The 13,803-nt window shown below is 49.8% G+C and overlaps 2 protein-coding genes across 2 annotated transcripts in view; both read right to left on the reverse strand.

Annotated features, from left to right (window-relative positions):
• LOC108790618 (microtubule-actin cross-linking factor 1-like) overlaps positions 1–3,452 on the reverse strand; it is a 23,772-nt gene extending 20,320 nt beyond the window's left edge. Inside the window, exons 1-3 of the mRNA XM_018560926.1 lie at positions 3,390–3,452; positions 3,013–3,124; positions 2,129–2,298 (exon numbers count right to left, since the gene is read on the reverse strand). Of these exons, the coding sequence (XP_018416428.1) occupies positions 2,129–2,298; positions 3,013–3,124; positions 3,390–3,452 (345 nt within the window). The remainder of the gene's footprint in view (positions 1–2,128; positions 2,299–3,012; positions 3,125–3,389) is intronic.
• A 698-nt stretch (positions 3,453–4,150) lies between these two features.
• The window catches only part of LOC108790619 (microtubule-actin cross-linking factor 1, isoforms 1/2/3/5-like), a 38,250-nt gene continuing 28,597 nt past the window's right edge, over positions 4,151–13,803 (reverse strand). Inside the window, exons 28-32 of the mRNA XM_018560927.1 lie at positions 11,442–11,639; positions 7,942–8,067; positions 7,138–7,281; positions 5,319–5,507; positions 4,151–4,228 (exon numbers count right to left, since the gene is read on the reverse strand). Coding sequence (XP_018416429.1) covers positions 4,151–4,228; positions 5,319–5,507; positions 7,138–7,281; positions 7,942–8,067; positions 11,442–11,639 — 735 coding nt within the window. The remainder of the gene's footprint in view (positions 4,229–5,318; positions 5,508–7,137; positions 7,282–7,941; positions 8,068–11,441; positions 11,640–13,803) is intronic.

Raw genomic sequence — 13,803 nt, forward strand, 5'->3', positions numbered from 1 at the left:
ACCCCGCCGCTCTGCTCCCCACATCAGCGGCCAGTGAGGAGAGACTCGGCGGCCGGGGGGAGGACGGAACCAGAGGAGAGAGGTATGTGTGGGGGGGGAGGGGAGGTAGGAGTGAGGGGGGGGGCGAGGACGGACAGGCTGCACACATTTTACAAGTGATGGCGGCGACATCGCTGCCATCACTTGTAAACGAACAAGCGGCTTCCCCCACACTACATTTAGTCCTGCATTCCCAAAGCAGGACTAAATGTAGGAAGCAACTTACCGCCCGGCGCCTGGAACTGTATGTTTTCCGGGCGTCGGGGGATTCCACACCGCTGCCGCCCCTCTGCGCCCCGAGGCCTGGCCTCGGTGGCTTTGTGGGGAATCCGGGCCTGAGCCTGCTCTGACGGACCGAAGCGTGTCCGAGCAGGGCAGTGAGAGGGAGGGGTCATCGGCGCCAGTGCCGAAGCTGGGAAAGAGCTGCTGAGTGTCTGCCTGCTGGGAGTTGTAGTCCCAGGAGCCAATGTCGGCACCTAGGTGGTTAACAGGCTTCCCCAAGTAGTGGAACGGCAGGGCCCAGTCACAACTGCGATTCTAGTAGTTGCACCACTTGGGGGTGCCTGGGACAGGAGGAAGAGGGGCCCCGCTAACTGCCACAGCTCCCAGCATGCAGCAGGCCAACTCTCCGCAGCTCCTTTCCCATGGCGTTGCTGGGTGGCCCTTCATGGTTTCTTGCACCGGGGCCCTGAAGTTTCTAGTTACGCCTCTGGTGTGACCAGATCATATTAGTGGGATGATTTATTTAAAGTGAAAGTCCGGGAAAAACGGCTAAACCGACCATTAAATATGTCTATCTTTCCCATTTTATCAGCACGTACAGTCTGGTGATTTACACACATCCGACGCATAAGACAACCAGACGGTCTATGTGACGGCTACCTGGACCTCCTCCCTGCTCGCGGATCGAGGTGATGATGCTGATTCGATGTTCAGCGAGCAGGCTGGAGAGGTGACACAGGAAGCTGCTTTGCTGTGCCACCTGCCTGCCTGTGCTTTGCAGCAGGTTCGGCATATGTGTAAATCTCAGGTCCGCCCCGGCCGTGCAGAATGACACACCGTTTATGTATTCGGCTGTTTCCCCGGAATATGAGATGAAAGAATTGCACAAGGTTCAGACACAATGTTTCACTGCAATAAATGATAAGCTCGGGTTTTGAAAGGCCGCATTAACCTTGGCATTCAAAGGCCTCCGCTGCGCGGCTCTCAGGGAGTGTTCTCCGCATACAGAGGAGTTGTCTTCTCAGGAAATACTTCTCTCTTCTGTGAACACCTCTTCCAGGATTGCAGTGTCCTGCCCTGCTCTGGAATGTTATCCTTCCCCTTATAACACTCATTTAACCCCCAATCAGCCACACCATCTCTAAAAAAAATGAATTCTATAGAGCTGCCGAATATCTGGGTTCAGAGATAAACTATAAATCTGTGCACCCCTGTCTGGCCATAGATCACAAGGTCCCTGTTAGACTGTCAACTCCAGCGAGCATTGCCCCATAGGAATTCCTCACCCCTAGATGGCGCTGATGAGTATAGGAATTCCTCACCCATAGATGGCGCTGATGAGTATAGGAATTCCTCACCCATAGATGGCGCTGATGAGTATAGGAATTCCTCGCACCTAGATGGCGCTGATGAGTATAAGAATTCCTCGCACCTAGATGGCGCTGATGAGTATAGGAATTCCTTGCCCCTAAATGGCGCTGATGAGTATAAGAATCCCTCGCACCTAGATGGCGCTGATGAGTATAGGAATTCCTCGCCCCTAGATGGCGCTGATGAGTATAGGAATTCCTTGCCTCTAGATGGCGCTGATGAGTATAGGAATTCCTCGCCTCTAGATGGCGCTGATGAGTATAGGAATTCCTCGTCTCTAGATGGCGCTGATGAGTATAGGAATTCCTCGCCTCTAGATGGCGCTGATGAGTATAGGAATTCCTCGCCTCTAGATGGCGCTGATGAGTATAAGAATTCCTATACTTGTCAGCACCATCTAGGTGAGCTAGTGCCGTATGAACGGCATCCGCCCAAACTTATAAATGATTAGAAAAGTCTGTCCCAGCATGGTGCAGAGTAGGATCCTTGCTCTTACCTCATGGAGCCGCTGTTGGGCATTCTGAAGGCGACATTGGCGGTCCAAAGCCAGGAGCCAGAGCTGCTGCCAGCGGTTGAGGAGCTGTGCCATGTGTGGGGTGTGCGGGGCGAGGTCCAGGAGAGGAATGGAGGGGCCAGCCTGGGGCGATTTCACCGAGTTTTGTCTTTCTGAAACAACAAACAGTAATTACATCCGAACTTTCCGACAGAACTAGAAAGACACAAGCGGCCCAGAATGTGGACCGAGAGCAGCAAAACCGCAAACTAATGAGCCAACTATCCTACAATTGGATGGAGAGATTGGGGTCAAGATAATATGCAGACAAGTGGAATATCCTTTAAAAGGGGTCAACAAGAACTATCCCTCCATTGTCAGGCCAGACTAGACTACAAGCCTAGAAGCTCCACCAATCAACTTGGAGGTTTCTCATCATTCCGCAGTTCGGACTCCCCTCATTGGATTTCTGAGAGGGGTCTGCATTATTCTATCAAAGCTGAACCCTGCACCCTGTTCCATTATTTCAGGTAAAGTGGAAAATCTCTCCGGTTACCGTACGCAGATATCTATGTAGTGCCCAAATCCTGCCAGGGTTCACCTTCAAGTAGAGCAACTATAGAGCAGCGAACTGAAGACTCCTGGCACAGGGCCTGCAGTGTATTGGGAGCCTCTTGACACAGATCACTTCTATAGCACGGGTCCTATTCACTCACATCACCATGTGTTCACCAAGTGTTCGGAGTACCACTAGAGACTTTTGTTTCCTCCTATACCAGTCATGGTGGAGCTTTGGTTGAGCGGCACAACATGCAATAAAATGCTGTTTGGGCTCTGGTGCTACACAATACCTTGCACTGCCTCATCTATATGACCAGGCAACTTACTGGTAATGGTCTTGCGTGTATTGGTCGCTCGTGTATCAGTCACTTTACGCTTGCAGTTCTTGGTGACTTTCTCCACCTCGGGCTCCTTGCGGCTCAGCTCCTCCATGAACACCTGAAATGAGAAAAGAGGAGAAACTTGACCTTTATTGCTGATATTGAGATGTAGGATGGTTTATTGACCTGCGGTCTAAGATGGAGGATGGAAGGATGTTTTGTAATGTGAGATGAAGGACAGACAGTTGTCCTGAGATTAGAGATGTAGTCTGGTCAGTTGTCCTGAGATTAGAGATGTAGTCTGGTAGCACTGCCTCATCTATATGACCAGGCAACTTACTGGTAATGGTCTTGCGTGTATTGGTCGCTCGTGTATCAGTCACTTTACGCTTGCAGTTCTTGGTGACTTTCTCCACCTCGGGCTCCTTGCGGCTCAGCTCCTCCATGAACACCTGAAATGAGAAAAGAGGAGAAACTTGACCTTTATTGCTGATATTGAGATGTAGGATGGTTTATTGACCTGCGGTCTAAGATGGAGGATGGAAGGATGTTTTGTAATGTGAGATGAAGGACAGACAGTTGTCCTGAGATTAGAGATGTAGTCTGGTCAGTTGTCCTGAGATTAGAGATGTAGTCTGGTCGGTTGTCCTGAGATTAGAGATGTCGGATGGTCAGTTCTCCTGAGATTAGAAATATCGGATGGTCGGTTGTCCTGAGATTAGAGATGGTCGGTTGTCCTGAGATTAGAGATGTAGGACGGTCAGTTGTCCTGAGATTAGAGATGTCGGATGGTTGGTTGTCCTGAGATTAGAGATGTCGGATGGTCGGTTGTCCTGAGATTAGAGATGTCGGTTCTCCTGAGATTAGAGATGTCGGATGGTCGGTTGTCCTGAGATTAGAGATGTAGGACGGTCGGTTCTCCTGAGATTAGAGATGTCGGATGGTCGGTTGTCCTGAGATTGGAGATGACGGATGGTCGGTTGTCCTGAGATTAGGGATGCAGGATGGTCGGTTGTCCTGAGATTAGAGATGTAGGATGGTCGGTTGTCCTGAGATTAGGGATGACGAAAGGTCGGTTGTCCTGAGATTAGAGATGGTGGGTTGTCCCGAGATTAGAGATGTCGGATGGTCGGTTGTCCCGAGATTAGAGATGTGGGGTGGCCGGTATCTTGGTGACTTTCTCCACCTCGGGCTCCTTGCGGCTCAGCTCCTCCATGAACACCTGAAATGAGAAAAGAGGAGAAACTTGACCTTTATTGCTGATATTGAGATGTAGGATGGTTTATTGACCTGCGGTCTAAGATGGAGGATGGAAGGATGTTTTGTAATGTGAGATGAAGGACAGACAGTTGTCCTGAGATTAGAGATGTAGTCTGGTCAGTTGTCCTGAGATTAGAGATGTAGTCTGGTCGGTTGTCCTGAGATTAGAGATGTCGGATGGTCGGTTGTCCTGAGATTAGAGATGTAGTCTGGTCGGTTGTCCTGAGATTAGGGATGTAGGATGGTCGGTTGTCCTGAGATTAGAGATGTAGTCTGGTCGGTTGTCCTGAGATTAGGGATGTAGGATGGTCGGTTGTCCTGAGATTAGAGATGTAGTCTGGTCAGTTGTCCTGAGATTAGAGATGTAGTCTGGTCGGTTGTCCTGAGATTAGGGATGTAGTATGGTCGGTTGTCCTGAGATTAGAGATGTAGTCTGGTCGGTTGTCCTGAGATTAGAGATGTCGGATGGTCAGTTCTCCTGAGATTAGAAATATCGGATGGTCGGTTGTCCTGAGATTAGAGATGGTCGGTTGTCCTGAGATTAGAGATGTAGGACGGTCAGTTGTCCTGAGATTAGAGATGTCGGATGGTTGGTTGTCCTGAGATTAGAGATGTCGGATGGTCGGTTGTCCTGAGATTAGAGATGTCGGTTCTCCTGAGATTAGAGATGTCGGATGGTCGGTTGTCCTGAGATTAGAGATGTAGGACGGTCGGTTCTCCTGAGATTAGAGATGTCGGATGGTCGGTTGTCCTGAGATTGGAGATGACGGATGGTCGGTTGTCCTGAGATTGGAGATGACGGATGGTCGGTTGTCCTGAGATTAGGGATGCAGGATGGTCGGTTGTCCTGAGATTAGAGATGTAGGATGGTCGGTTGTCCTGAGATTAGGGATGACGAAAGGTCGGTTGTCCTGAGATTAGAGATGGTGGGTTGTCCCGAGATTAGAGATGTCGGATGGTCGGTTGTCCCGAGATTAGAGATGTCGGATGGTCGGTTGTCCCGAGATTAGAGATGTCGGATGGTCGGTTGTTATGGGATGTAAGAATATTACCGAGTGTTGTGAGATGATCTCTCCGAGGGTGTCCATGTCTTCCGGCAGGGGCTCCTGATCCCTTAAACTCAACGCTTCCTCTGCCGCTGTTATCCAATCCATGAGCCGAGCGACCTCCGCACGTTCTGCCGCCAAGGACTGAATCTGCGCCTGGATACGGTCTCCCTGCTGCTTGGCCCAGGAAACCACCTGCAAGAAAACAATAATCAGCTGTCAGTGCAGTATCTGTGACATCGAGAGACTGGAGGAACCCTAGAAGTTGATGACCCGTCTAGAGATCCTCCAGTCTTTTGATGTCACATTTGGGAACTCATAGGAGAGCAGCATCAGCAGTAATGTGGGATTATGGGAAACCATACTGTTGGTGTCTATGGTTTACTCCTCTCTAGGACAGCAAGATGACCACCAGCTCCATGTTTTCCGGTGGTGGCCATGATAGGTTAGAAGCTTTATCCTCTGTGGGGACATTAAGTGACTATGCAGCGCCAGCGTCAAGTTACCACTAACACAAGAAGGACCACTTAGAATTTAAAGGTCAATCATCAAAGTGAATTTCTCTCTTATTGATGGAGATCTCAGAGGCAGAGATCACAATTTTATCAGGAAAATCACAACCTTTCGTTTGCACTGGGGCCAGGGTCAGAGGTGTCACAAGGGGGGTGCGGCCCGTAACCGGGTGACACCATTGGAGGAGTGATACCAAAATGACTGATGTCATTTTGGTGTCACCCCCTCTAAAAAGCCGAGCACTCGGTCATGGACCGAGAGCCCGACAATGTCAGGAGAGAGGAGGGGACGTGGCGGCATGCATCATCCCGCCGGGTGAACGTCCCCCTCCTCTCTCTGCCGGCGTCCATCACTGAGATAGCTGCCGGCAGGCGTCAATTAGATGACCGCGCATGCGTGATGACGTCACAGCGGGGTGTCACCTGCTCTCCGCTCTGGGTGACACCCAGCCTCAGGACGCCCCTGGCTAAGGTTAAGTCCTCTTTTTGTCTAGCCTGGTCCCCGCACCCTCCTCTGCCCTGGACTCCGGCAGTCTAAGGACCGTCTTATGCCGGCCAATTAAGTTGCATGAGACGTGAGAACACTCAGCGACATTCCATCGCCGGAGGGGAAGAGAGGTGAGTGCCGACTGCAGCTGGACCGAGGATCAGGTGAGCAGCACAGCTTTATTCCAGCCCCCTAGACAAAATGAGCACCTACCCCTGGTAGTGCCGGGGTACTGCAGCCTCATCGCAAGGGTAAGCTGGTGATTTTTCTTTACCGGAGTTCTTCTTGAAGGTGGAATCTTTATTCGAAATGACACAAACTATGGACACGTAGGGGCTAATGTACAGGCATGCCACCCAATGTATAGCTGGGCGAATGTCGTTTGCGGGGCATTCCCGCCACCAGATGGAGCAGAGGAAGAGGGAGGAGGCGGCACTCTGCATGGTCACTCGGGCGCAGTTGGCACCTGAAGTCATTCACAAGAAGTGATCCCACAACTGGATGAGGAGGCTACACACACAGAGCCATGGAAATTCAGATAATAGAATGCTACTGGAAGATGCACCCCATGATTTAGGTACGTAGGTGTAAGTACCTAAATATGACCTGGTATCAGCCTCAGCACAGCAGAACTCATACTGGGGGAGGGAGAAGTTTTACTGGAGCCAGATAAGTTCATGTGCTCACAAAGAGCAGTATGATAGGAGGTGAGAGCAGAGTGACAAAGGGATGAGCTCAACACTGTGCTGCACTGTCCAGTGAAAGCCGGCCAGCTCCCCATCTTTCATTAATAGGCCCCCCCATCAGCTCCCAGGGGCCCACTCACCTCTTGGTAGCGCGTCTTGCAGATGTTCAGCCAGGATTTGATGGTGATGATGGAGTCGGGGTGGCAGGCGGACAGGATCTCTTGCCCCAGGGAGACGATACACTCCAGAGCCATCTGCTGACACTGTAGGGTGCTCATCAGTTCCTGGAAAGGGAAGGAGAGCAGTGAGATGAGGGGACACATGTGGCGGTGCAGGGCCGGAATAATCCCTCCCCATGGCAGACTTAAAGCAGGGGGCTGGATATGCATCAGCACAATCACTGCCTGTCCATCACACTGACCAATGGGAGTCTTCGGCATTGAGAGATTACTACAATCTGCACAACACCTAGAGAAGTATTTCCTTTTCAGGTCAAATGTATTGTAATATCACATTCTGGCCACTAGATGGAGCTGAGGAGCATAGGAAATTAATATGTTCTTAGTATATTTTCTTCATCAGGCCAAATGTAACATAATGTAATACCACAATATGGCCACTAGATGGAGCTCACCAACATAGGAGAGACGTGTTTAGTTCATGTGCTCAGCAGCGCCACCTAGGGGTCATAATGCAGTATTACATTACAATACATTCCACCCGAAAAGAAAAATAATAAGAAGGTTCATTTTTGCCTCTATTCGCAAAGAAAGAACATTCACGGAAAAACTTGGTGAATAATTTATAAATAGACCTCTATGAGTCGTTCTCGATGATGCAATTGAGAGAACAGGCGCAGGGACAGCAGATTAAAACCCGGGGAAGGGGCAGATAAAAATTGTACGGACTTGAGAAAGGCACTAAAGGACTTCAGTGGTACCCACCTGCTGCTGCTTCTGGCACTCCTGCAGGGCTTGCTCATCCTCAGGGATCACCCCGTACCTCAGCGTCCGCTCAGACTCACCCAGACCCTCCAGGAAGGTGCTGACCAGCGAATGGAACTCCTCCGCCTGCAGACAACAATAACATGCAATTTCTCAGTCAGGGGAACAATCAGCCCGCAGGGGCTCTTCTGGACGGCTCTGGGGGTTCTGCCGGCCATAATGAACCCCGAGCCAAAGCTGGTCATACATCAGCAGAATTTTGTGTTTTTCGGAACATTCGATTTGCTAACAGTTAATGGGATCAAATTGATGATTGATGGATCAGCCTGTTGTGCTTCTCTACCATTGCTGCCCCCTGGTCATTCTTTCTATAACACCCATCATCACTAGTCCACTATGGGGCAATTCCGGAGACCTTGCACAATTGTATATTATTGGAGGAGGAGCTCGAATGTGGAACCGCCTTCCCCACGTGATGGTAACAGCTGGAAGCTCTGAAATATATTGCTCCTAGAGCCAGAAGAAGAAGCTGGTGAAGTAGATCTCTGCTTCCTCAGCTTCTTTGGGGTCCCTAGGTGACCTCAGGGGTCTGAAAGACCCCTAATATCTCCATAAAGAGGACCTGTCGCATCCTATTTGCTATTACATAGGGGGATTGCTAGCTCCCTATGTGATAGCAATAAAGATAGTGTAAAAAAATTTGTTGTTTTATATTGTGGGCCTGTAATTCTTAGCAATAACTCACCTAAATCTGTCCAAACAAGAGTCCAGTAGACATCCCGGATATGATAAAGTTTGAAACACGAAATCATAAATTATAATATAATAATAAAATAATCCGTACCACAGTCAATAGAGTACCGCACATCACATACCGCTCTTGGTACTGAAAATTAACCCCGAGCCACACTCGGGAATACCGCCCGGTCCCCCTGCCCCCCACGCACATAGAAGTGCAAAAACACGCGTGCATCTACGCGAAAAAAGGAAAATTGTGCCGCACATGTTACATATCCCCGGGAACGTCGCAGTGAGAGCAATAATTCTAGGCCCATCAATCACTGATAACACTAAACTGATGAGCAGTAAAAGTGTTTAAAGTATTGCTATGGGAAATTTTGAGTATAGTAGTTTTTTGCCGTTTCACGGACGAACACAATTTTAAGGCATCTCTGGTATCTATTTACCAGGCGTGACCCCGTGTTTGATATTTTACCAAAAAATTGGGTATTATATTCTGTCTCTGTGCACTAAATTTCATTTTAGTGTATTTTGTCCTACAAATACCGGTTTGATAAACATTTACGAAAATACCGTGCAACATTAAAAAATTGCAACTAGCATTTTTTTTATTCTACAGGACCTCTGCTTTCAGAACATAGATCATTGTTTGGGGGTTTTAAGCTGTTTTCTAGCCAAGAATTCTGATTATATCACGTGTGTGCAAATAGTAACAAATCGCTCAGGACAGCAAGTGGTTAAAGCGGAACCCTCGTTTCGTCACTTTATTTAAAAAAAATAATTATTATTTAATATTCAAGAGGCCGGCGCTATAAAAATCCAAAGGTTTACTGCAATAGTCAGCTTTATTCCAGCGCAGTAATAACGATCCGCCACTAGATGTCGCCGGTCCTCCAGGATGAATGAGCCAAAAGTCATTATGATGCCAGAAAAACAAAAACAACATTTTGGGCCCCCAGAAGCTTTTTGCTACGATGTGCTACTACGCACTACCAGAGGAAGACCCTATGATGTCATCAGGCCAGCCAGAAGACCCTTGGAGAAAAGGTATGTAGGGTCTTTCGGGAGTGGGGGGTGTATGTGTATACAATATACAGTATATCTGGGTGATTTTTATACATATCTAAGTTCTTTAAAAAATGCAAAAATTATGAAAAGGGAAATAAAACTAAATCCTAATTCACACTAGAAACGGCCGGCACGTAAGCTCCATGCTGCGTGCACGGCCGTACCAAACAGCTCCCGGGAAGGACAGGAGCTGCGTGTGATTAGTACGCAGCCCGCGTCCTTCTCTATGGGATTGTACAGCCGTACGCCGCCCTACGCTCACGCCAAGTGCAGGTCCGTACGGGTGCGTGTTTCCTGGCTGGGATGCAGACAGGATCCATCTTGTCAGAGTACAAGTACGCTCACCCACACCCGCACGGACGTGCAGGGTGGGTGAGCGTAGGGTGGTGTACAGCCACTTAAAGGATAACTATGGGGTTAGGGCTTTTCCCCATAGTTCTCCTTGGGGTAACGGGAGGACACAAACTAGCGTCTTCCCATCACCCTAAGCTCAGTATACCGCGAGCTACAGCTCGCAGTATACTGAAACGCCGCACCTGGAGCGGATCCCGACTTAGATGATGGGATCCGCCCAGCTGCGTGAGTGACAGCTGGCTCTGCCTATCTAGAGGCAAAGCCAGCTGTACCCGCCCCCTCCCCCGCCCGTTCCGCCATTCAGCGCTGGTGGATCGGAGGGGGGAATCCAGCCCCTCCCCAGTCAGCGCTGGCGGATCGGAGCGGGGAGAGGGGAATCCAGCCCCTCCCCTGTCACGGCAGAGAGCTGTGACAGGATCGAGAGGTGAGGGAACCCGGTATGTGTTCGCTCACTTCCCAATCTACTGAGCCGACCTGTGACAGTCTCATTGTCACAGGTCGGCTAGAACTATGAGATGAGTGGAAATCACTCATGTCATAGTTCTCCTTTAAGGTGGCCATACACTGTACGATTCTCGTACGATAATCGCAAAGTGTATGGAAGGCGTGCGACCGTTTCTACTGTACGGTCGCACGTCTTCCGTCGAACAAACAGGCTGGAAAAACCGCAGAAAATCGTACGATTACAGATTAGTGGCGTGCTTGTTCGACAACTGCCGAACGGGCCGGTGTGCGCACACTGCCCGTTTGTAGTGATCGGAAGCCCGAGCTTTCGATGATCGCAAGTACGATCTGCCTGTCCAAGATGGGCAGATCGTACAAGCTTTTAATAAGCTTACGACCATCGCAAGACAAAAGTCTTGCGATGGTCGTAAGGTGTATGGGCACCTTTAGTCCATCTTGCGCTCGACGTAAGGTGTATGGGCACCTTTAGTCCCATAGAGAAGGACGGGGGCTGCGTACTAATCACACGCACCACCTGTCCTTCCCGGGAGCTGCTCGGTACAGCCCTGCACGCAGCACGCAGCTGTACGTGCCGGCCGATTCTCGTGTGAATGAGGCCTAAAGTATACATTTGTAACTGTTAAAAGACCCGATAACATGGACAGAAATAGTTTGGTGAACTTTGTAAGCTTCCTCTGGTTTATGGTAGAGATAAAGATGGAATAAAAATGTTCCATCACCATCCAGCAGATCATCCGGTTAATGTTTCTTTGATCAGTTTCATTAAAAAAAAAAAAACCTCAATACAATGATAGCAGAATAATGGCAGCTGATCGTTGTTTTCGTGCTGTGGACAACATGGATGGAATTGTTCCTCCTGGACACGCACTGACCTGCTGCAGAGAGGCCTCCAGCCTGGCTTGCTTAGTGACGGAAAGCTGACACACGACGTCCCAGCGATGGCCCAGCTCCTCCATCTGCCTCTGCAGCCAATGAGAGTCGGTGCCAACACCTCCCCGGCTCAGGTCTCGGATGGAGTGTTTCAAGGTCTTCATGGAGCTGGCTCTCTTCCCCAGTTCTTTCTGGAAGGCCTGGAAGACACAGGAGGGGACACCACTGGATGGTGCACCAGGAAAGAACACACGCCTCCTCTCAGCTCCCACCACTTCCAGCCTCTGACAGCTCCCCCCGCAGACATACTGTTCATTCAGCAGTCACCATACCCTGGTAGAGGCATTCTTTTATCATCACTCTGCTTCCCTCTCCCTGTTCACAATCATCTTTCTCTCTGCCCCCCAACCATGCTCAGCTCCTCTCTACCCATCCTCCCCGTGGTCCATGATCAGCGCACACACTGTCAGCTCCTTCTCTGGTTACCCCAATGGCCCATGGTGAGTAGGCACTTCTCTTTACCCTCTGCCATGGCCAACCTCCATTCTGCCCCCTCTATGTCCCCAGTCCCACTCATGTCCATGTTTAGCCCCATACAGCCTTCAGTCTCCTCTCCACGCTTATCTGCCCCTTTACCCCTCAGCCCCTCTCTACCTATCCTCCCCCTGGCCCATGATTAGCTCACACTCTGTCTCCATTCTCTGTCTTCTGCTGTCAGCTTCTGCCTCCCCCAATGTTCCATGGTCAGCTGTCACTTCTCTCTCCCCTCCGCCCTCAGCCATGGCCAACCTTCCACTCTACACCCTCAATGCCCTCCTGGGCCTACCAATGTCTTTGTTTAGCCCCCCTTTCTGCCATCAGCTTCCACTAATCCTCCTGTACTCCCTCCCATTCCAGGATTGGCTTATACTATCCCCCCTTCCCAATGGTATGTTACACTGGGCCAAATAAGTCATTTGCAGCTGAAATACCTTTTCAATGGGTAGCAATGTTTTTTATCAACCACTCAGGGGCCAGAACCAGTCTACCTGAATGAACCCGCTCATGAATTGCACACAGTCATAAAAGCAGAGGTGTCAGTCATATGAAGTGTAACATGGAGTGTGGCCGACACACTCCATGCCTGACTCCGGAGTGCCCCCGTAAAAAGTGTGGTCATTTCTAACTCACATCCAGCTTAAGGACATCTATTCTAGTAAAGACTATACACCGATCAGCCATAACATTATGACCACCTGTCTAATATTGAGTAGGACCCCCTTTTGCCGCCAAAACATCCCTGAACTGCCCAGGCATGGACTCCACTAGACCTCTAAGGGTGTGCTGTGGTATCTGGCGCCAAGCCATCAGTAGCAGGTCCTTTAAGTCCTGTAAGGTGATCGGCCTCCATGGATCGGACTTCCCACAGATGATGGATTGGACTGAGATCTGGAGAATTTGGAGGCCAAGTCAACACCTTGAACTCATTGCTGTGTTCCTCAAACCATTCTTGAACTATTTTTGCAGGGGTGTACTTGGTCAGTAACAATGTTTAGGTGGGTGGTACGTGTCAAAGTAACATCCACATGAATGGCAGGACCCGAGGTTTCCCAGCACAACATTGCCCAAAGCGTCACACTGCCTCCGCCGGCTTGTCTTCTTCCCATAGTACATCCTGGTGCCATCTCTTCCCCAGGTAAGTGACACACACCCACCCGGCCATCCACATGATGTAAAAGAAAACGTCATTCATCAGATCAGGCCACCTTCTTCCATTGCTCCGTGGTCCAGTGCCTTTTTGTGGTGGACAGTGGTCGGCATGGGCACATTGTCTGGTCTGCAGCTACACAGCCCCATACACAACAAACTACAATTCTCTGTGTGTTCAGACACCTTTCTATCAGAACCAGCATTCACTTTATCAGCAATTTGATCCACAGTGGCTCTTCTATTGCATCAGACTAGCCGTGTCAGAATTCGCTCCCCACATCCATCAATGAGCCTTGGCCACCAATGACCCAGTCATCAGTTCACTGCTTTCTCTTCCTTGGACCACTTCTGGTCGGTCCTGACCACTGCAGACCGGGAACATCCCACAAGAGCCGCAGTTTTGGATTTGCTCTGACCAAGTAATCTAGACATCACAATGTGTCAAAGTCCCTCAAATCCTGACACTTGTCCATTTTATCTGCTTCCAACACAAAATTTCACTTGCTGCCTAATAATCCCCCCATATACTACCCAGTATACTACCCCCCACCTCCTGGTGTCATTGTCATATATCCCCCCCACTTCCAGGTGTCATTGTAATATATCCCCCCCACTTCCAGGTGTCATTGTAATATATCCCCCCCACTTCCAGGGGTCATTGTAATATATCCCCCC

Source organism: Nanorana parkeri, unplaced genomic scaffold (genome assembly GCF_000935625.1).
Source record: "Nanorana parkeri isolate BGI_ZX_2015 unplaced genomic scaffold, ASM93562v1 scaffold488, whole genome shotgun sequence".
Classification (NCBI taxonomy): Eukaryota; Metazoa; Chordata; class Amphibia; order Anura; family Dicroglossidae; genus Nanorana; species Nanorana parkeri.